Raw genomic sequence first — 22,935 nt, forward strand, 5'->3', positions numbered from 1 at the left:
TGTGTATATATGTGTGCCTGCATATGGATACATACACGTGAGTGCAGGTACTAACTGAGGCAGGAGGCATTGTAACATCTGTAGCTGGTGTTACAGGAGGTTATAAGTGCTTTTAGCCACTAAGCAAGTCCCTGTATAATATTGTTTTAAAACTCAGAATAAAACCTAAAACTGAGATCCTTATTCATGGCTCTTTCGATCTTCCCAATGTCAAGCCTGATTGATAATTCAAAGAAATCTTAATGGAAATAATACATATATATATTATATATATATATATATATATATATATATATACACACACACACACACACACACACACACACACACACACATATATATATATATATATATTCACAAAATAATTACAAGCTGGGTGTTGGTGGTACATGCCTTTAATCCCAGCATTTGTGAGGCAGGGGCATGGGGATCTCTGTGAGTTCAAGTCTAGTCTGGTCTACAGAGCTAGTTCCAGGACAGGCTCCAAAGCAATACAGAGAAACCCTGTCTCCAAAAAAGAAAACAAACAAACAAAATTACAAAATTTTTCTTTCGTTAATATTATACATTAACCTAAACTTTTCCATGACGATATCATATCTCCTAAAAATCCTTTATGTTCTTATATGACCATTTTATAAGAAGGAATTTGGGGGTAGAAATACCTATATTCCCAGGACTCAAGAAGCAGGGCAGGAGAATCCTCAGTTTGAAGTCTGCTTGAGCTACAAAGCAAAACCCTGTGTTCAAAAACCAAATAAACAGATAAATAAATTATCATAGACAGGAGGAATTTCTCTAAAGAGGCACATTTTGATTTAGTTCCAGAAAAGACATGATGAGCACAGGTAAACAGAGAATACATTGAATGCTTGGGAAAGCATGAGGAAAAAAAAATGCAAGAGTTTGAACTCATCAAAAGCTAAGAATTTGTGTAGTAAGCAAGTCAACCAAGAGACTTACAGTAGCTTACACTATAGTTTTTACTAAGTTACCTTTACTTCTGCAAACCTTCCTCCCTCCCTCCGTCCCCCTCCTTTCCTCCCTCCCTCCCTCCTAGAACTCTATATTGACTAAGCAAGTCTAGAACTCATAGAAAACTGCCTGTCTCTGCCTCTGCAGTGCTGGGATTAAAGGCATGTGCCCCTTCTCTACTTCTTGCCTACTAATTTTTATTCACAGAGTTTGCTTTGATTCCAATTGCTTCATCCAACTAATTATCCTTCCAAGAAATAGGTATTTGTGGTATAGTATGAAAACACAGCAATGCTCATAAAAAGAAGACATGAAATCACCTGCTTAGTTTCAAAGGACATTTCATAGATTTCCAGCTGGTGAACCAGCAATAATTTGTTTTGAGCACTAAATTTCTCAAGTACATGCTTGCCATGTGCCCATGTTTGTTCAGTACTGGTACCAATAAGGATGATACAGTTTTTTAGATAGTAATGATATACAAATAATTCTAGTTAAAAATAACAATTTCCATGATGCAGGTGTATGTAGACACTGAGATAGAAATAGTGATAGTGGTTACTTGACTATATAGAATTCACAGAACTATATACCATATAATCCATTTTATTGTATGTTCATTTGAAAATAAAATTTTTCAAAAGGAAAAAAGTTCATAGAATTGACTTTGAAATCAGTTTTAACAAAATTATAATATCTTTTATTAGCTTTGGGGCACCTATTAGAACAGCATTGTAGGAATGAGCCTGGGTTACTTGTATGTTCTTCACAGCATGTGTTCTCTACCCATTTATGAGAGGAAAATAAGAGAATTTTTAATGACTTTCCAAATGACTAATTGGAAAAAGCCATATTTTATAGGGAACAGTAGGATTGTACAGTGTTTACAAATACAGACCCTGGCTGTTGGGTAGTAGTTCTCAAAAGTATAGTACATTGACTACTAGCTCCATAGCTACCAGAGGAGACTGTTTAATATCATTGCTTGTCACTGTCCTTTTTGAATTAATTTCCAATTCCCTCTTACGTAATTGAGAATACAATTCAGTTCTATTGAAGCATATACTACCAGCGTATGGTCTTTAATTTACTCTAGAATGAACTGGGAAAAAAAGTTAGACTTTATTAGTATTATTTCATCATTCTACAGTGGAGTAAATAGCCATTATGTTACTAACCCCAAGATCACTTATAACTAGCCTTGCTGTTATTTGTTGCTTTAGTGTTATTTTCTCTTAAACTAAGTAATTATCTAGTGGTGGGGTGGCTGATGGGTAAAGGGGATTGGGAGAGAAGCCTTTTCAAATGATTTTGCATTCTACCCCCCCCCCTTTAATTTATTTTACATTCTGACTTCAGTTTCCCCTCCCTTTTTTCTAATCCCTCTTTCCCCTTTCTCTCTGCCTCCCCCCATTTCACTCCTCCCCTATTCAAAAAGAGCAGGCCTCCCATGGGTATCTACAAAACATACCAACTCTCTCCTTGTGAAGATTTTTTTTTTTTTTTTTTTTTTTTTTTTAAGACAGGGTCTCAAGAGTTCCAGGTTGGTTTCAAACTTGTTATGTAGTCAAAGTTGACCTTGAATTTATATACTTGCTCTACCTCCTGAGTGCTGGGATGGGCTGGCATGCATAACCATATATGGTTTAGGCAGTGCTGGAGGAATCAAACCAGGGCTTTGTGCAGCCCTCTGCAGGCTGAGCTACATTCCCACCCCTGGTTTTAACATTTTGTTTGGTTGATTTGAGCTTTGGTTTTCAGTGCTACCCAAGCTACACACATAATGGGCAAGTGATCTACCACTAAGTTCCTCGCCAGCCCATATCATTTTGGTTTTCGGTAACATTTGCCTAGATTTGATTATACTGTGTTAGCCTATATGAAGGATTTTTCCTGAGGAAACAATGAGCTAAAACAATTGTTGACAAAGTACAAAGAATACAGTCTGTGGAATTTCTTCACTGCAAATACTCCAGGGATACTTGAAACAAAGAACATGCACTTTATTGTCTTAACTAGTTTATTCACATAAAGCAATAGAAATATTCAGCTATACAACCAACCTAAATTATTTGTGAACATCTCTTATTTAAGAAGGGGATAAAGCCTTCTATACAAGTTTTAATCCAATGATCAATTTGAGTGTATACCTATGAGTATCCCATTACTGTTTACTAGGAGACTGAACTGTAGAATTCCACTTTGTAAGTCAAAACCAGTCAACCATGGAGAACAAACCATTGTGTGCTTAAGAACACTTTTACATTTGCTTTTCAAAATGACATCTTTCTGTCAAGGAGATACCTAACATATACCGGTCTGCTGGCTTCTTTATTCTTTGCCTTGGAGAAACTACCCATTACACATTCATGTGTTGTTGGGTTTTTTTTCTGTTTGTTTATTTTTGTTTTTGTTTTCTATATTTCAGTTCAGGAAAATTCTTTCAGTGCTTTCCATATGATGCCCTGGCTAAGCTAGTCAGGATAACAGCATTTCTGCTATCGGGAACTTGCCATTTGTCTGTAAAAATGAAATCTCTGTGGCTAAAGCAATTAAGAGAGTGATACAAATGAAGAGACCTGGGCCTTGTTCAAGTGGGATAGAAGAAGAGTAGGAAATGCACAAGGGCCAGAAGAACAGAAAGCAATACAGTTTATATTGTTCTGGGCAAATGCTCTTACTTAAAAGAAGCTCATTGTCTCATGAGATGTGGCTGAAGGTTACTTAGTAAGAGTTATGGTATCAAATTGCCTGAATTCAAATCCTGTGTTACCTAACAAACCCTGAATCTTGAGGAAAAACTACTCCAATTTTATATGTCTCCATTTTATTTTAAAAAGACATATTTTATGTGTGTGAATGATCTTTTGCATCTATGTGTGTGCATGCCAGAGACAGGAGGTGGCATCAGATCTTTTGGAACTGGAGTCACAATCGGTTGTGAGCCACCAAGTAGGTGCTAAGAACTAAATCTGGGATCTCTAGAGAGCAGTAAGGACTCTTAACCCCTAAGCCATCTCTCCAATCCCTGTGCTCCCTTTTTACAAATTTATGTTATGTGTGTGGGATCTTGATCTCCATGTAAGTTTGTGTACTACAAGCATGCCTGATGCTCACGAAAGCTAGAAGAGGACATCCCACTCCCTAGAACTAGAGTTATGAGTGGAGGTAAACCACCATGTAGATGCTTGGGAATCAAATCCTGGACCTCTGAAGGACAGCCGGTTCCTCTGTTTGGTCAGTTTGTAGCTACTTGTAAGGTTATCATGAAAGTTATATTCGTGAGTGAATGAAAAGTAACTATTTGGATTGAAGGAGTGGAGAACATTTCACAAATCTGAAAATAAGATGTAGCTTATAGTTTTTGCATGACTTGATGCAGATGGGAAAGAAACATTGATAATTAGTAAGAGAAGAAGCAGTTGCCCATAGGAAGGACTCAGGAAGCTAAAAAAAAATGTATGGCAGGGTACATGTTTTCATAGGGTACACATCTGTATTCAGGTAGAATCTGAACTCTAAATAGTAAATGGTGTTTTTTAAGCAGAAAATTTATGCCATTTGAATTTAGGAAGCTAATGTCTGTGTTCAGTCTTTACAGTACTATTGTTATAATTTATCGGCTTTTTTTTTTTTTTTTTTTTTCTTTTTTCTTTTCAAGTACATTGAATTTCAAAGTGTAACCTCTAAGCTCATTTGTTGAAAGTACAGATTTTAGGCTTTTGTGTTGGAAATTCTGCTAGTGTGCCAGAGAGTATTCTGTTCTTTATAGTTTTCATATATAAGAAGTGATTTCTGTGTTGTCTTAAAATTTGAGGACGGGGGTTCGTGGCAAGAACACAGGTGTTTGAAGTAGACATGCACAACTCCTCAGTAGGGTATACCTTGGGTAAACTACATAGCCAATTTCTGTCTTGATTTATCTGTCAGAAAATACTAATGCTTTTTTGTGGTATTGTGGGAATGAAAAGAAACATTTGTAAACTGACTAGCCTATAATTGACATTCATGTATGTTGCCTTTTTCCTAAGCTTTCACAACTAGTGAAAAAAGGGAAGGTGTTTTAGCAGTCTTGTTTCCAGTTTCTAACAAAAGGCATTGTCAATTAGGTGTGCACCTAGGATTTTATAAAAGTGTAAGTGAATAACGAAGTGATGGAATTAGTTTTATATGGAGGAACAGGAAACTGTGAGACCCATGAAAAATGCAAATGTCAGATCTGAGCAAAAGAGGACGGGGTTTGAGTATAGGTGTTTGTAAATACTTTGGTTCCATCCCAGGTCACAAGGCAGCTATATAGACTGTCCTGGGATAGGGTAAACCTTTACCCAGAAACTCACAAGCTAGCTGGTTTTTTTTTGTTTGTTTGTTTGTTTGGTTTTTTGTTTTGTTTTGTTTTTTTGGTTTTTTTTTAAGTTCTGCCACAAAGAAATGAGCAAACTGCTCCTAGATCCAGCTTTTCAACTGACTTCCACATACCACCTCTACCCAAATGAAAAAGAATCTTCTAAACACCACTACCGGAAATTCCAGAGACATTCTATTAAGGCAACTTCATGATTAAAACTTGGCAGTTCCTTGTGATGTGTAAATTCATGTCTGTTTTCATGGTTATACAGTGTGCTATTTTTAAATTACTCTATTCAACACTGTTGTTAGCTAGAGTTTCTTTAATAACTAATCTTTTATGTAAATACTAACTCTAATATTTAGGCTCAACCTTTATGTAATAGGAACCTTAAAACATATAGTGTTAGATTTTCCATAGTCTTCACTACATTGTTTTTGAGTGCTTATAGTTCATTAACAATTTTGTAAACAGATTAGTTTAGATCATTTAAATTTAAATACAAAGGGTTTATTTCTCATTTGTAGACTCCTTACCTAACACATGTGAGAGCCAGAATTCTATCCCCAACATTGTATGTATGAACACCTACTTACTATGTTTTGTTTTGTTTTTGTTTTTTTTTTTTTTTTTTTTTTATGGAGGGAGTGCAGGCATGAGTACATGTGTATGTTTTGGAATGTGGGGATTGGGTGTGGTATGTGTATTTCGTACATGCACATGAGTATGCTGGTCTTTTTTGTGCTCGTGTGAGGAACAGAGCAATACATTGTCTCTCTCTCTCTCACTAAACCACTTCACCCTTTAGCCTAGGCTCACCAGCCAGCAAGCTCTTAGGATCCTCTTGTCTCTGCCCCCCAATGCCTGGTTTATACAGACAGACAGACAGACAGACATAGACAGACAGATGATTATAGCCAAATGTTCATTTTTGTTTCTTGGTATTTTTAAAATCTATCAGGTATCAGACATTCTGTAAGGCTAAAGACACACATGAAAAAAGGCAAAGTCTGAAGAAAGAAATAGTCACATTACTAGATGAGGAAATGATTAAGCTGGAGCTAAATATCCCTTCATTATCTCTATGGAGAATCCATTTGTAATCAAATGAACAAAGTCCATAGTTGGTATTCCTCTTAATTTGTGTAGCAGAAATTAACAGATTCTTTACACCCAGAAGAATAATTCTGTGGCTGTTCTTATGCTAACTTAAGGAGTATATTTGCATCTTTTTGGAAAAAGAATACAGATTCAAGAGAAAGCAGAAAACCCTCTTAAATTAAGTACTGGCATTCTAACCAGCTGTGGGACCCTGGAAAATTCACTTCCTTTTCTAAGTCTCCATTTCTTCATCTCTAATAGGTCTCTTTTGGGCCAACTTGATTGTTGTGAGAGTGTGTGTGAAAGTGCTTTGTAAATTTTGAAATACAAAACTTGGGAGGATTAAAAGTCCTAGATAAAAAATATAAAAAGGGTATTCATTAATACTTCACATATTTCCTTTACAAATACTTAATGATAGAGCTGATGAGAGATAGACAGGAAATGAGAGCATTTTACAGAATGGAAACCATAGAGATAAACTTTCCCCTGCCACCTTCTTCCCCGAGCATTTAACTAGACTTACTATGTAACAGAGCCATGTTGGAAAGGAAATGCATATTTTACTGCAGCTCTTGCCTCCTTATCTTTCTTAGAATGTATGCACTCAGTAGACGATCTGAGAATAATTTACATGACTGCTGGAAAGCCTTTTTATGAAATCTATTTGAAAGTACAGGTTTTATCAAAATTATTCTTGTTTTCTGTAAGACCAATAAGAGTCCCTGGTCATGATCTTCAATGTTGTTTGTGTGAGATAGAATTCACCTAGACACCATTTTAAAGTTTGTGTTCCTGCCTATTCGGTCTATAGTGGGACCCATTAGTTGCACACTCAAAATTGATGTCTATGTTGTATGTTCCCAGAGTAACCACATGACATGATTCATGGCTACTTTTTCTTCTTCTTTATACAGGAAACATCTCCTTTAATTTTGTTTCATTTGTTATGTTGCCCTTTCATAAATGCCCATGAGACATTCTGATTTAATCATCTGTAACTTCTCTATTGTGTTTTGTTTTTCTTGGATTGTTGTGTGTTACAATTAAGAAATGTTTCCAAGTAGGTTATCTTTCATTAATCTTACTTCTCCTTTATTCAAGCTTCTTTTTTTAACTTATTCATTGGGTTTTTTTTTTTTTTAATCACTCTTTCATTTTACATACCAACCACATTTTCCTTTCCCTCTTCTCCTCCTGCTCCCTCCACCACCTACTCTTATCCACTCCTCCCCTGTCTCCACTTAAATGGGGTAAGTCCTCCCATGGGAATCAGCAAAGCATGGCACTTCAAGCTGAGGCAGGATCAAGCTCCTCCCCACTGCATCAAAGCTGAATAAGGCATCCCACCATAGAGAATAGGTTCCAAAGAGCCAGCTCATGCATCAGGGACAGACAGGTCCTGGTCCCACTGCTGGGGGTCCTACAAAAGGCAAAGCTACACAGTTGTCACCCAGATGCAGATGGCCTAGATAAATCCCATGCTGGCTGATCTAGGTGTTCATCCAGAGTCCTTGAGCTCCCTCAAGCTCAGGTGAGGTGTCTCTTTAGGTTTCCTCATCACAATCTTGAAATCCCCCCTTCCCTGCTTACCCATAACAATCCCTCTACCCTTTCTTCAGCTGGACTCCCAGAACTAGGCCCAGTGTTTGACTGTGGATCTCTGTATCTGCTTCTATTGGGTACCAGATGAAGGCTTTATGATGACAGCTAGGACAGTCATTAGTCTGAATACAGGGAAAGGCCAATTCATGCTCCGTCTCCACTATTGCTAAGACTCCTAGGAGCCTCCCTGTCACCAGGCTTCTCCCTAACCCCCACAGTGGACCTCTCTATTAAGTTATCTCCCCGTATGACACCGCCACTCTGTCCTGCCCACAACTAGACCATCCTAAGAACTTCATACATATATATAGTACATTTTAATTAAATCCACCCCCTTCCCCTCAGCTCCTTCTCCTGCACCACTTTTTCCTCCTGACTTAATGTGTTCTCTCTCTTTTTTCATAAACCCACTGAGACAACTTAGTGCTACCTGTATGTGCTTGGGTGTAGGGCTGTCTATTGGAACATGGTTAGCCTGAAGAAAACGGAATTCCTACCCCCAGCAGCCATCAGTTACCAATAACTCAGTAGCTAAAGATTGGATTAATGAGTCCTCCCATCCTCATCCATCCTGGGATTTTATCTGGCTTGATTTAATTGTCATCCACTGTAAAAAGAAGCTTCTCTTGTGAGGGTTGAGATACGTGCTAATCTATGTTTATAAAGATAAGAACTTAGGGGCCAGTTAGCAGAATGTAGTATTAGGTTCTCCCCTGGGACCTAGCCATCCACAGTTATTTTGGCCCAGTTAACAGTACCAGGTGTGAGTTTCATCTTGTGGGGTGAGTTTACATCTAATCAAAACTGATTGATTACTCCTTAACATTGGTGGCACTGTTGTGCATATCTTGCCAGGACAGTCATTATTGTAGCTCTGTGGGCCACAGCTGGGTGAGACTGTTGCTTATTTTCTTCCCTAGTATCGTGCATAACACTTTCCAGCATGATGAAAGCTAGCCAGTAGGGATGAAGCTTCCAGGTTGACAACACTTGGTTTCTCCATGTTCTAGGACCAAGAATGTGTCATCTCCAGCAATAGATCTTTCCATCAAGTTATGGAGTATAACCAAGAATTCAAAAAGAAGGAACCCACACCTGGCATTGGCTTTGGATTTTTTTTGTTCTATTTTGTTGTTGGTTGTTTGTTTGTTTTTGATAGCCTATGGTGTCTAGAGGTAGCATTGTATACCATTATAAAGTAATTCCACTTAAATTCTTGTGTGTGTGTGTGTGTGTGTGTGTGTTAGGAAGTTTCTACAGTAGTAGGTTTCCCTATGACATTTTCAATGCTTTTTAGCATTAGTTAGCCTTCTTCATACTCTCTCTGCCCTGCCCTCTCATCCTCCACCCCGGTTTAAGCCTTCCTGTCCCATTACTTCTCCTTCTCATTTCATATCACCTACTTTCTAGCCCCTTCTCTTGAAATGCACCTCCCCATGAACTTTTAATAGCTCCCTGCTTCCTGTGGCTACTCTAACTTAAACACTCATATCTAAAGATTAAAAACTAGCATTCACACATGAGAGAGAACATATGGCATTTATTTTTCTGAGTCTAGGTTACCTCATTCAAAAAAGCTTTTTTCCAGCTCCATCCATTTACTTGTGTTTATAATTGTATTCTTTACAGCTGCATAATATGTCATTGTGTGAATGTGCTACATTTCATTCCCCATTCATCAGTTAACAAGACATCTAGGCTGTTTTTATTTCCTAGCTATTGGGAACAGAGCAGCAGTGAACATGGGTGAGAAAGCTTCTCTGTAGTAGGATATCGAGTCCTTTAGGAATATGCCTAAGAATTGTGTAGCGGCATCACATGATAGATGTGTTTCTAACTTGAGGGACCTCCACACTGGTTTCCATTGGAGCTATTCCAGTCTATACATCCTTAGTCATCAGGGAAATATACATTAAAACTACATTGAGATTTTATTTTATACCAGTTAGAATGGCTAAGATCCAAAAAACAAATAACAAATACTGATGTGGATATGGGGGAAAGTAGTACTTACTCACTGTCAGTGGAAATGCAGACTAGTCCATTAACATTTTGGAGAGTATTGTCAGTCATATATTTTCTGAGGCTGTGCTGGGACAAAATTAATATGGAATAAGCTATATTAAAATAAGTATACAGTTTAGGGGCTGGAGAGATGGCTCAGTCAGTGACTGAGAGCACTTAGTGGTCTTACAAAAGACATGGGTTCTATTCCCAGCACTCCCATGGACATTCACAACTATCTGTAACTCCAGTTCTGTAGGAACCATCATCCTGTTCTGACTTCCAAAGTCACCAGGCACATGTGGAAACCAGGCATGCATATAGTGCACAGACATACATGCAAGAAAACCACTCATAAAGGTAACTAAAGAATAAAAAGAACATACGAATGGGATCCATCAAAGAAACTTTTTTAAAGTATACAGTTTGACATATCCATAAAACCTTTCTACAATCAAAACTGTGACCTTCACATCACTCCCCAAAGCTTCCTCGTGTCCCTTTTGCTGTCTTTTTACCAACTCAGATCCCACTCTCTTCCTGTCACTATAGATTTATTTGCATTTTATAGAATTTTGAAGAAGGTTAGAATATACCATAGCCTAGCTCTTCTCACTGACCGAAATATTTTGAGATTCATCTATATTGTATATATATCATTCCATTCTTTTTTATTGTTGAACAGTGTTCCACTATATAGTTATATCACAATTGCCAATTTTTTTTGTTTGGGTTAGACTTTCATCAAATTTTTAATGAAAGTAGAGTTTATATAACATGGTTAACTGTTTTCATCTATATAGTTCAGTGGCACTTGGCTTATATAACATGGTTAACTGTTTCCATGTATATAGTTTAGTGGCACTTAGTTTTCTCAATTTATACAAAGCACCATCCACTAGTACTAACATTGTTGCATTTAAGAATAATTGCATTTGAAATTTTTACACAAGAACTTTTTTAAAAAACAGTTAAATAGCCAAGCAATTCTAATTTATAGTATGTTCTGTGGTTAACTTACTGTACATTATTCCAACAGACTCAAATAGTTCCTTCCTTGTCAGGCATCCTGGATCTTTAAAACAACATGTGAATATATAGAGCAAGTCTGACCCTCAGCAGCCACTAGAATGTGATGAGTATAAAATTTGCACATATGAGATAAGGCTGAGATTAGCTCTTGTCCAGTGGTCACTGGAAAAAGACACTGAAGATTGTGCATAACATTATGTGAATGCTGTTTCTAGTGGGAAGACATTCAATCTGTAGTTTGATAGAACCTTTATCTGACTTCATCATTTCCACTGATAAAACCAAGGGCAAAGCTAAGAGTGATAATATCCACCCCTGTTTAATAGCATCTTGTCTGTCTTCTGGTTTCAGTTGGGGAATGAGATTATGGTGTATCCTGCATTTAAGTGCTCTCTCCTTGGGCCTTGGCCATTTGTGTTGACTTTTATAGTAAAAGTTACTCATTTCTGAGCCAACTTCAAGTTTCTAAATCAATGGAGTTTGTAAACACAAGGAACCAGTCGTGATTGGCTTAAAATTTATGTAAATACCACTGATAAAAGTCTATGCTTACCGACTCTCTGAAATTGTAAGAGAAATTGTCATAAAAGGTTCCAGTAACTGTTCTGAGCAAGAAATGTTTTGACACAAGCCCCTGCTTCTACTTTTAATAATGTTTGCATTTTTCATGGTTTGACTTTTTTTTTAAGTTGGTTGGTGAGGGGGGTCTCTAAGACTAACAGTTTATTGGGGAAATAGAATGATGTCACAATGAGAATGGGAATGCACAGTGAACTGTGAATGCATTCAGATAGGCCAAGGCCTGGAGTAAGTTTTAAAGGCAAAAGGCAAAAATGAAACAATAATTTTTGGCCACAAGGATTAATAACAAATTGTGCTAGTCCATTGTCAAACTGATTTAATGTCTTTACATGGTTTATTATTTGGTTTTGTTATTGTTTAGGTAGGATCATTCACTATGTTACCCAGGATGACATTGAATGCACCACCCTTCTGCCTCTGCTCCCAAGTGCTAAGGTTGTAGTCAAATACAACTCACCAGGCTTGCAATGTTTTTTATGTAAGGCTGTAGAATACTCTGCAAGGCTGTAGTTCTGGCAGTCTTTTTTTTTTTTTTTTTTTTTTTTTTTTTTTTTTGATATTATCAGTCGGTTGTGTAAGAACCTTTCGTTTATAGTCGCCTGACTTCATTTATCTTTTCTTAGGCTTTATATTTTTATTCTGTAGCATTAGATGATAAAAATGTAGGGGTTATTTCTTCTTTGGGAGCTACCACAAAATTTCTGTGAAGTTTTGGGTGTGTGTTCATGTTTAGGCACTGCTCATTGTCTTGGAGAAGTACTTAGAGCTGGAAGCCTTGAGTCATATGGCATATGTATGATGAACAATTTCATAAACTGCCAGATGTTTTCCAGAGCATCTAAACCAGTTTGCATTCTCACCAGCAGAGTGCAGGAATGTCAAAACCTCCAAATCCCTTGTTAGCACTTGGTATAATATTTTTCATTTTAGACATTTAAATGAGTGTGTAATGGTGTGTCGTGGTTTTAGTTTGCATTTCCTATGTACTAATGAGATAGAGAGTCTTGTCTTGTGGCTCATTTCATTTACATCGGCCTTTAATTGATGAAAGGTTTGAAAATCTTTCCATTTTTAAACTTGGATCCTTTCATTATTTATTTTATTTTGAGAGTCCTTTACATATCTAAGGTACAAAGTCCTTTATTTGACATGATGTGTAGAAATTTTTCTTCCTGTCTGTAGCTTTTCTTTTTATTCTCTTTATAAAGTAAATTTTCCCTGTCTTTAAGAATACAAAGGTTTTTAATTTTTATATTTAAATTCAACTTAAACATTTTTTTCTTCCATGTATCTATGCTTTTGAATCGAATCTATTGTCTCCTAACACATGGTCACTGTGCTTTCCTGTGTTCCTGTGGTAGTATTGATGCAGATCTTATACTGAGGTCTGTAATCCATTTTAGTTATTTTGTAAATAGACATATGCATTGAAATTCTTGAGCTATATGGATATCTAGTAATTCCAGCCTATCTTTGGAGCATCATCCTTTCCTACCAATTTACCATGGTGCCTGTTGGGGGGGGGGGGGAAACAGTTGCTTATTGAACATAGGTCTGTGTCTGAACTCTGCCTTTTCCTTTGTTCTATTTTTATACTGATGCCATGTACTTACTTCATGACAAATCTGGAGGTAGTCACAGGAGTCCTCTGGCTGTTCTTCTCAGAACTTTTGCAATTGTCCTTGATCTCATGCACGTCTGTATAAGCTTGTCAGTTTCTTTGGGTATTTTTGTTGTAATTGAATCCATAGATCTTTTGGAGAGACTCATCATTAAAACTGCTCTTGGATAGGTAGGCTCAACATAGTAAAAAAGGCAGCCTTGCCAGAAGCAATCTACAGATTCAATCAAAATCCCAGCACAATTTTTCACTGACCTTGAAAGGATAATCTTCAACTTCATGTGGAAAAACAAAAGACCCAGGATAGCCAAAACAACCCTGTACAATAAAGGAGCTTCAGGAGGCATCACCATCCTTGACTTCTGTTACAGAACTATAGTCCTGAAAACAGTTTGGTATTGGCACAAAAATAGACAGGTAAACCAATGGAATCTAATTGAAAACCCTGATATTAACCCACACACCTACGAACACCTGAGTTTTGACAAAAAAAAAAAAAAAAAAAAAAAAAAAAAAAAAGCTAAATTTATACAGTGGGGGGAAAAAAAACACCTTCATCAAATGGTGCTGGCATAACTGGATGCTAGTGTGTAGAAGACTGCAGATAGATTCAAATCTATCACCATGCACAAAACTTAAGTTCAAATGGATCAAAGACCTCATCATAAACCCAGCCACACTGAGCCTCTTAGAATTGGTACAGGACACCTCTTCCTGAAAATAACACCAGTAGCAAAGACATTGAGATGGACAATTAATAAACAGGACCTCCTGAAACTGAGAAGCTTCTATGTGTAAGGCAAAGGACACAGTCAACAAGACAAAATAGCAGCCCACAGAATGGGAAAAGATAATCATCAACTCCACATCTGACAGAGGGCTGATCTCCAAAATATACAAAGAACTCAAGAAGCTAGTTAACAAAACATCAAATAATCCAATTAAAAGATGGGGTACAGACCTAAACAGAGAATTCTCAGTGGAGGAATCTAAAGTGTCTGAAAGACACTTAAGAAAGTGCTTAACATCCTTAGCCATCAGGGAAATGCAAATCAAAACAACTCTGAGATACTGTCTTACTCCTGTCAGAATGACTAAAATCAAAAACACCAAAGATAGTTTATGCTGGAGAGGATGTGGAGAAAGGGGCACACTCCTCCACTGCTGGTGGGGGTGCAAACTCATACAGCCACTTTGGAAATCAGTTATGGTGGCTCCTTAAGAAAATGGGAATTAGTCTACCTCAAGATCCAGTAATTCCACTCTTAGGCATACACTCAAAAGATGCACATTCAAAAACAAGGACATCATTCAACTATGTTCATAGCAGCATTATTTATAATAGCCATAACCTGGAAGCAACCTAGATGCCCTTTAACTGAAGAATGGATGGAGGAAGCGTGGTACATTTACTCAATGGAATACTACTCAGCGGAAAAACACAATGGGATCCTGAAATTCGCAGGGAGGTAGATTGAACTAGAAGAAACCATCCTGTGGTAACCCACTCACAAAAAGACAAACATGGTATATACTCACTCATATATGGATTTTAGACATAGAGCAAAAGAGTACCAACCTACAGTTCACACTGCCAGAAAAGCTAGGAAACAAGGAGGACCCTAAGAGAGACATACATAGTTCCCTGGAGAAGAGGAAAGGGACAATATCTGAGCAAATTGGGAGCATGGGGGGGGGAGGGAGTTAAGAGGAAGAGAGAGGAGAGGTGGGCATGAGGGAACAGGAAGATAGAGACAGGGAAAGAATAGAGGAGAACAAGAAAAGAGATACCGTACTAGAGGGAACCATTATAGGTTTTAAGAGAAACCTAGCAGTAGTTAAATGCCCAGAGATCTACAAAAATGAACCCAACTAACAATCTAAGCAATAGTGGAGAGGCTACCTTTAATGCCCTTCCATGATAATGAGATTGACCATTACCTTATATGCCATCCTAGAGCCTTCATCTAGTAGCTGATGGAAGCAGGCACCCACAGCTAAACACTAGCCAAATTCCTGGAATCCAATTAGAGAGAGGAGTGATGAGCAAAGGGGTCAAGACCAGGCTGGAGAAACACACAGAATCTGCTTATCTAAACAAGGGGCAGCTTATGAACCCCAGTCCGATACCTGGGAAACCAGCATAGGGTGGACCCAGACCCCATGAATGTGGGTGTTAGTTGGCAGTCTATGAGGCCTCTAATATCCCTAATATATGAAAGGACATTGGGAGCTCATCCCACATAGAGGGATACTTTCTCAGCCTAGACACATGGCTCTGCCCCCAAATGTTTGACAGACTATTAAGACTCCCCATGGAAGGCCTCACCCTCCCTAGGGAGCAGAAAGGGGATGGGCTTGGGTTTGGTGGAGGTGATAGGAGATGATGGTGAGGGAACTGGGATTGACATGTAAAACAACTTTGTTTTAAATTTAAATTTTAAAAAAAATTTTTTTTCAAAAGAAAAAAAAAAAAAAAAAAAAAACAAGGAGACCAAATGCCATATATAAAAGCAAAGAGCCTTTATTCAAGCTCAACTTGGGCTCTCCATCTGCCCAACATACTGTTTGAAAACAGAATGGAATGCTCAGCCAGGGTAGGGTTGTTGTTTTGTTTTGTTTTTTATAGTACAGGTTGGAGGTGAGGGGATTTTCAGGGTTCAAGACCCTGATTGGCTAGGGGTGTCTTGGTGAAAGGGGATGGGTATGTGCCAGGATAAGAGCCATCAAGTGATCCTATCTGCAATGGTTGGAATGTTAGGAATTTCCTTTGGAATGTTAGGTACTTTTTCCTTGGATGGTCCATTCCTAGATGGTGCCCAGGTGGTCCCAGCTTGTGGAATCAGGTGTTGCCCCAGGGTAAAATGAAACTTCTGGCCGACCTTCTAGTTGGTCTCCACTGAACCTTGGCTTGGCAGGAGTACAGTCAAGTGGCAGGTGTGTACCAGGTTGCCCTGGGCCCCACATTTAGAGGAAAACCTTCTAAACTGCTACTTTGCTAACTGCATTCTAAATACTTATCCTTATACCCACAGATAAATGTAGTTATCAAACCTCATTAAAGAAGCTTCTCTGCTGCAGATGGAGACTGTTCAGAAATCCAATTCGCTTCTTAAAATGAAAGGCTGGCTCTTCTGATAATCTCAGGAAGAGGAAAAGCTGTCTGTTCACTTGATTCACCACTGAACTAGCATTTCTAGCTTGTCTAATAAGCTATTAGCTCTCATCCCCAACAGAAGTCTATGATCTATATTCTCTGTATGACATTTCCTTTTTAAGTACTGTATGTAAACAGAAACATGATAGTTATCCCCTCTAACATAGTATCCTTAAGGCTTATCTGTATTGTAGTATCATTTCTTTTATAGCTGAATAATACTCCCATTTGTGTGTGCATTTGTGTATATATATGTGTTTGTATGCCCACATTTGTATGTTCACCTTTCTGTTGGTAGATACTTGGGTTATTTCCATCTGCTGGCTATTGTGAGTACAACTATGAATGCATACTTAATGAAATTTATGGCCTTACTTAAAGATGCCTACTTGAATCCTTTGACCTCTTTTCTTTTGATTTGTAAATATTAATTACATTTTGTAAATTGTCCTTTCTCTTAATGGCATTCTCTGATGCATAGAAATGTTTTTAATTTCTATCAGTCTTTCCTGTCTCTCTGTTTCTTTGTCTCTCTATTGTCTTTTTCAGATTTTTGAAATAGTGTCTCACTTTGTAACCCAGGCTGGCCTAGAATTCACTCTGCGGGGACATACTTGTAGGCCACAGCTGTAGCACTTCATAGCACTTCAGGTTATGAAACTAGATTTGTAGATTGTCTACACCAACCCCTGGGATATAGTATAATATGTGTGTGTGGGGGGGGGTACCTCAACAGTATAAATTCTAGAGAAAGGATAAGAACAAATAGAGTCATGTACAAATAATCATAAACACATGGGAAGATCATAATAAGTTTGTGAAATTTCATTCTGTACCACATGGCTTCAAGCAGTCCTTCTACCTTAATGGTAGGAAACGATGGGGAAGCATTCAGAAGTTCTGGGTTCCCATTTAAAAGCTCTGCCTTATTAGATAGATAGGCTCATGCACTTCATCTGTCCTCATTCTCCATCTCTAATGTGGCTCCTTCGGACTTATTGTTCCTGTGTTTATAAAAGTCTATGGAAACAGGTGGTATGTGGAGCAGTAGAGCTGATTGAACAAAAAGCAGCATTATTTAAGGAAGAGGAGAGTAACCTAACCCTGAACACAATAGATCACTCACTCTTTACAACGTGGCAGTGATGTCACATGTGGATTATCTGGCCTTCTCTATGTTTCCAGTGCTAATGTCATACCAAATGTAAAATCAGTACTTAATGAATATTTGTCGCAAAAAAGAAAGAAAAGAGCAGGCAGGATGGTGACTAGCTGGTTTAGGAAGTCCTCCATGTCAGATGTTTATTTAATGGCCTTTATATTTGCAACAGTCTGTTTTAGAACAGAACTATTTGCTTAGATTCTTGGATTATGAACTGTAGCTCTTAAATGGCTTCCAGCTGATGTGACTTGTCCCTTTGTAGAATATACATATTATCATAACAAGTCAATCCTGTCCAACCAGTTGACAATGCTGACCAGACAGGGTTGCTTTGTAGACAAGCGATATGCCTTTTTTCCTATTTTCACTGCAGACAATTGATGCTTTATGCCTAAAAGGATAGTTATTTATCCAGAGTATACTGGGAGCTGAGAATGTAACTCAGTGGCAGATCCTGTGCTTAACATGTACAAAGCCCTAGGTCTAATTCCCAACATTAAAATAAATAAATGAAAATAGAATCCAAGCCTGGTGGCACATGCCTATAATCTTAGCACTCAAAAGGTGGAGGCAATAAAATCAGTTGATCAAGGCCACCCTGGGCTAAGTAAAGCCAGTATTAAAAAAAAAAAAAAAAAAAAAAATTCCAAGCAGGGTGCCACATGTCCTTAATACTAGCAGTTGAAGCAGAAGCAGGTATATCTCTATGAGTTTGAGGCTAGCTAGCCTGATCTACATAATGACCCAGGCCAGCCAGAGCTACATAGTGAGAATGTGTAAAAGAAAAAAGAAGTGGGGAGGTGGCACTGGAGATATAAACTCTGCGTTAAGTATTTGCTCTGCACAAGGATTTCAAGTTAGGTAGATTTCTAGTACCCACATAAAAAGCCAGTCCTGGTAGTATGTATCTATTAAGCCAGGACTACCAGAAGAAGCAGGCAGATCCCAGGGGCTTCTAGCCATCAAGCCTAGCCAAATCAGTGAACCCAGATTTTGAGAGACTTTCTCTTAAAAACTAATCGAGGACACTGGTAGATCATGGCCCACAGAATCACTAAGCAGAGCTGTTAGGGGCTCACAGAGACTGAAATGGCAATTACAGGGCCTGTATGTGTCTGCACTAGGTACTCTGCAGATATGTTATTGTTGTTTAGTTTGACATTTTTTGTGGGACTCCTAACAATGGGAATAGGTGGTGATGGCAGCACTTGCCTTTAATCCCAGCACTCAGGGGGATCTCCTGTTCAAGGCCAGCCAGGTCTACAAAGCTTCACAGAGAAACCCTGTCTCAAAAAACAGTGGGAGTAGGGATGTCTCTGACTTTTTTGCCTGTTGCTGGAACACTTTTCCAACTACTGGGTTGGTCCTTCCTGTTTTGGTAAGATTTGTGCCTACTCTTGTTGCATCTTGTTATGTTGTGTTTGGTTGATATCCCTGGGAGGCCTACTCTTTTCTGAAGGGAAACAAAGGAACAGAATCTGAGGGAGATGGGAGGAGTGGAGGGAGTGGAAACTGCAGTCTAGGGGACCTCTGACAGTGGAAGCAGGATGTATCCTGGGTGCACGAAAGGACTTTGGGAGCACATTCCCCATGCAGGGATGCTCCCTTAACCTAGAGGCAGGAGGGAAGGCCTAGTCCCTACTCCAAATGACTTAACAGATTTTGATGATCCCTCCTGGAAGGCAACACCCACCCTGAGGAGGTGGGATGAGACAGGAGGGGGGTCAGGGGGCATGGTAGGGATTGATATGTAAAATAATAAAAAATAATAAATAAATGTATATATGTATATATAAAGAATAAAAAATTTAAGATTTAACACAATAGTGGAAGAGACTTCACATCAACCTTTAGCCTCTATATGTTCATGCACACACATGAAGCGTGTGTGTACACATACACACACACAAACTGTGGCATAGATTTATTTAGCCTACACTTACTAAACACATTTCAAACTGTCGGCAGCGTGTAAGATATAGCAGCATATAATATAACATAATGTAATATAATATAGATGAACTCTGAACATTGTGGTGTTTACTTGAAGTCATGGGAAGGATCCTATATTGGATAAATATGTGATATATAATTGAAATTTAATAAATGCATTAAAGGGAAAACACGGAATATTATAAAATTGGAACTAATTTCAAAAAAAATGAAGTCAGGAAAAATAAGGCCAATTTAAAATTTTAAGTCTCCTAAATATTTCCATAGGTCATATTTCCATAGATGCAGAAAGGGACAAGATTATTCTTAGAACTTGTTGATTTCATTCTAGAGATAGATGGTTTTAAAAATATATTTATCCATGGGCACACATGGTCCGTGAATGTCCAGTGCTTTAATTGCTGTCTGAAAAGGAAAACATTTACCCATTCATGTAGATTGCCATTGCCAGCACTGGGACATGTGCACAAGTATGCTGGCCTGTCCATTGCCCCTCCTCAGGTATAATGAAGAAACTGTTGAATACAGGTTACCTGGTTTGGATGAAATATTTAAGTGGACATTCTGCAGAAACTTGTATTGGGTTAAGGAAAGGTGTTTACAGAATAGTAAATTCATTGAAGGAACATGTAAACAGAAACAAGAATATGCCTTGTTGGTTGTGTCAAATAGCCATAAAACCTCACAAATAGAATGGAATAAAAGATTGTCAGTTAGAGTTAGTAAAAATACAAAGAAAAATATGTCTGTATAGTTAAAAATATATTGCTAAGTATGTCTTTATTATGTTTAAGGGACATTTTTATTTTCTTATGAGTATATCTATTTTGCTTTATAATTATTACCTAAATATTGGAATTAGAAGTCCTTAGGGAGAAGGCCAGTCTTGACTAGGTATTAGAGAGAGCATCTAAGAGAATGCTGAACATAGCACTCAGTCTTGAATAAGCATATATATATAGTGAGTTAGAAAAGCAAAGAAAGTTAAGCCTTTTGAAATTTCTTTAACAAATCAGAAATGGGCAGATATTTGTGACTGTACATTTTCAACCTAATGCAACAATGACTGAAAGAGAGACTTATACTCCTATGAATGCAGTTATTAAATGTAAGTACTTAGCCAGGCATGGTAGTGTACATCTTTAATCCCAGATAAAAGCACGCAAATCTCTGTGACTTCCAGGTCAGCCAGGACTATACAGTGAAACCATCTCAAAATAATTACAGTAATAATAAAGTATGTATATTTTGGACATTCCAATGGATTTTGAAAAATTCTGTTGGTGAATTAATTTTTAATTGCATTTCAAATCAAGAGTTCAGAAGGTAGATGGTATACTCACTTTAGAAACTAGAAGTATTCTAAGAGGACCTGGGAATGATTTTGTCAGGCAAGTGCCACACAAGCATGAGGATCTAAGTTGGGATCCCCAGCACTCATTAGAAACCAGGCTTATCAGTATAGAGTGTAACTTCAGTGCTGGGACAGTAGAGATGGGGTCTAAGCTCATTGGCCATCAGTCTCTTATGATTCTGTTTTTTTCAAATACGTGTACATATATTATTGGCTGGGTTCTACATATGAAAGAGAACATGTGGTTTATTTCTTTCTGATAGTGTATGACCTCGCTTAATATACTACATTAATTATATCACATGCAAAAAAATTACAAAATATTTTTGACACAGCTAACTTCCGTTAGCCACGTGCTTTAAGTATGAATGTAATAGGGAACTACTTAATAACCAAACGAGGAAAGATTTTTGTCTTAATAACTGAATTTTTAGTGATATGGTGTGAAATGGGGTTAACAAAAGTATTTGCTTTCAGCCTTTTTAAAAATTGCCTCCTAGTCCTTAGTCTCCATACTCTCCAAATCAGAAGAAAGGGGGAGAGGAACCATAATCGTGCAAAGAAATTAAGTGTTCTGTGCTTTGCTACAAGTCCATATGCTACGATGTTAAATTCTCACAATGGCCATATCAGATAGTATTTCAATTTACTATAGAGGAAATAGAAGATTTCTAGAGTTGTTGAGTGGCTTACAAATAGTTTATAAACAAAGCTAGTATTTAGATATTCTCATCTTTGTTATTATGCTGCTCATCTTGTTTGTTTGCTTATTCTGTATACTTTAAACGTTTCTTATTTAATTAATAAGTTCATTTAGAAACAATACAGGATTTTTTTTTCTCTCCTTAAAAAAAAATGATGTAACTTTACCTGAATCTTTCATTTTTAAGGATGAACGTGAAGCCAGAGAAAATGTGAAGAGAGAGCAAGATGAAGCCTATCGCCTTTCCCTTGAAGCTGACAGGGCAAAGGTAGGTTTGGTGAAGTGTTTTCTGCAATATAAAACTTAGTCCTAAATAGTTTTTGGTTATCTGAATGCCACCTCTCTCTCTCTTTAACTCACTTGGCATCCTAAAAAATATTAAATTTTCTTTAGGAAAAGCTAGGTTCAGTTAACAGAAATTAGTTCTACCCACAATTCTCAAATTATCATTCATTGACAAAATAAGTTGTATCAGAATAATCACAAATGATCACAAAATGAGCTTAGTATCTATTTAATAATTAGTGTATGGAAGAACCCAACAGGTGGTGGTGTTGTTGTTTTGGTTGGTTGGTTTGAGGGTGTTTTGTTTTGTTTTGTTTTGTTTTTGTTTTTCAAGGCAGTGTTTCTTTCAAACAGTCCTGGCTGTCCTGGAACTCGCTCTGTGTACCAGGCTGGCCTTTAACTCACAGATATGCCTGCCTTTTTCTCTTGAATGCTAGAATTAAAGGCGAGAGCCGCCACCACCTAGCCCCAACAGGGTTTTTACGTTTGTGTTGTGTGTGTGTATGTATGTGTATCTCAGTGTGTGTGTCGGTGTGTCTCGGTATGTGTGTATAGGTAAGAGAGTGCCTTGAAGAGTTAGTCCATCATGCAGGTCCCAAGAGTCTAACTCAGGTTTTCCAATGTGGCAGCAGACACCCTTCATGCTGAGTCACTCACCTGCCCAAATGTCCATTTAAGTTCTTTGAGTGACTACTGTGCTGTTAGGTTTAGAAACTATGACTTATTCATTGCTTCTTAAGCACATGCTGCTGTATTGGGTATTGAAGATGCAAAAAAAATGAATAAGCCATGTTTGTGTCCTCAAGCAAAGACTTATAATTTGTTGGAATGGCTTTTAAGTCAAAACCACAGAGTGCTTGACAGGTTTTCCCTTAGGCAAGTGTCCCACAAACATCAGAGAAGCACTGAATTTGTGAATGTTCATGAACTAGAGTTGCAGTGGGGGGGGGGATATTTTACCAGCTTTTTTGAAGAGCCAGCAGATGATAATGCGCTAGGAATACTTTCATATGGGTGATCTGATAAGTGAACTATACAGAGGAAGAGGTAGTA

General features: G+C 37.8%; 1 protein-coding gene across 1 annotated transcript in view; it reads left to right on the forward strand.

The window, feature by feature from the left end:
• Positions 1–22,935, forward strand: part of Faf1 (Fas associated factor 1) — a 271,924-nt gene that overhangs the window by 220,785 nt on the left and 28,204 nt on the right. The window contains exon 16 of the mRNA XM_051188455.1: positions 21,785–21,865. Within this exon, the coding sequence (XP_051044412.1) occupies positions 21,785–21,865 (81 nt within the window). The remainder of the gene's footprint in view (positions 1–21,784; positions 21,866–22,935) is intronic.

This window comes from Phodopus roborovskii, unplaced genomic scaffold (assembly GCF_943737965.1).
Source record: "Phodopus roborovskii unplaced genomic scaffold, PHOROB, whole genome shotgun sequence".
NCBI classification, from domain to species: Eukaryota; Metazoa; Chordata; class Mammalia; order Rodentia; family Cricetidae; genus Phodopus; species Phodopus roborovskii.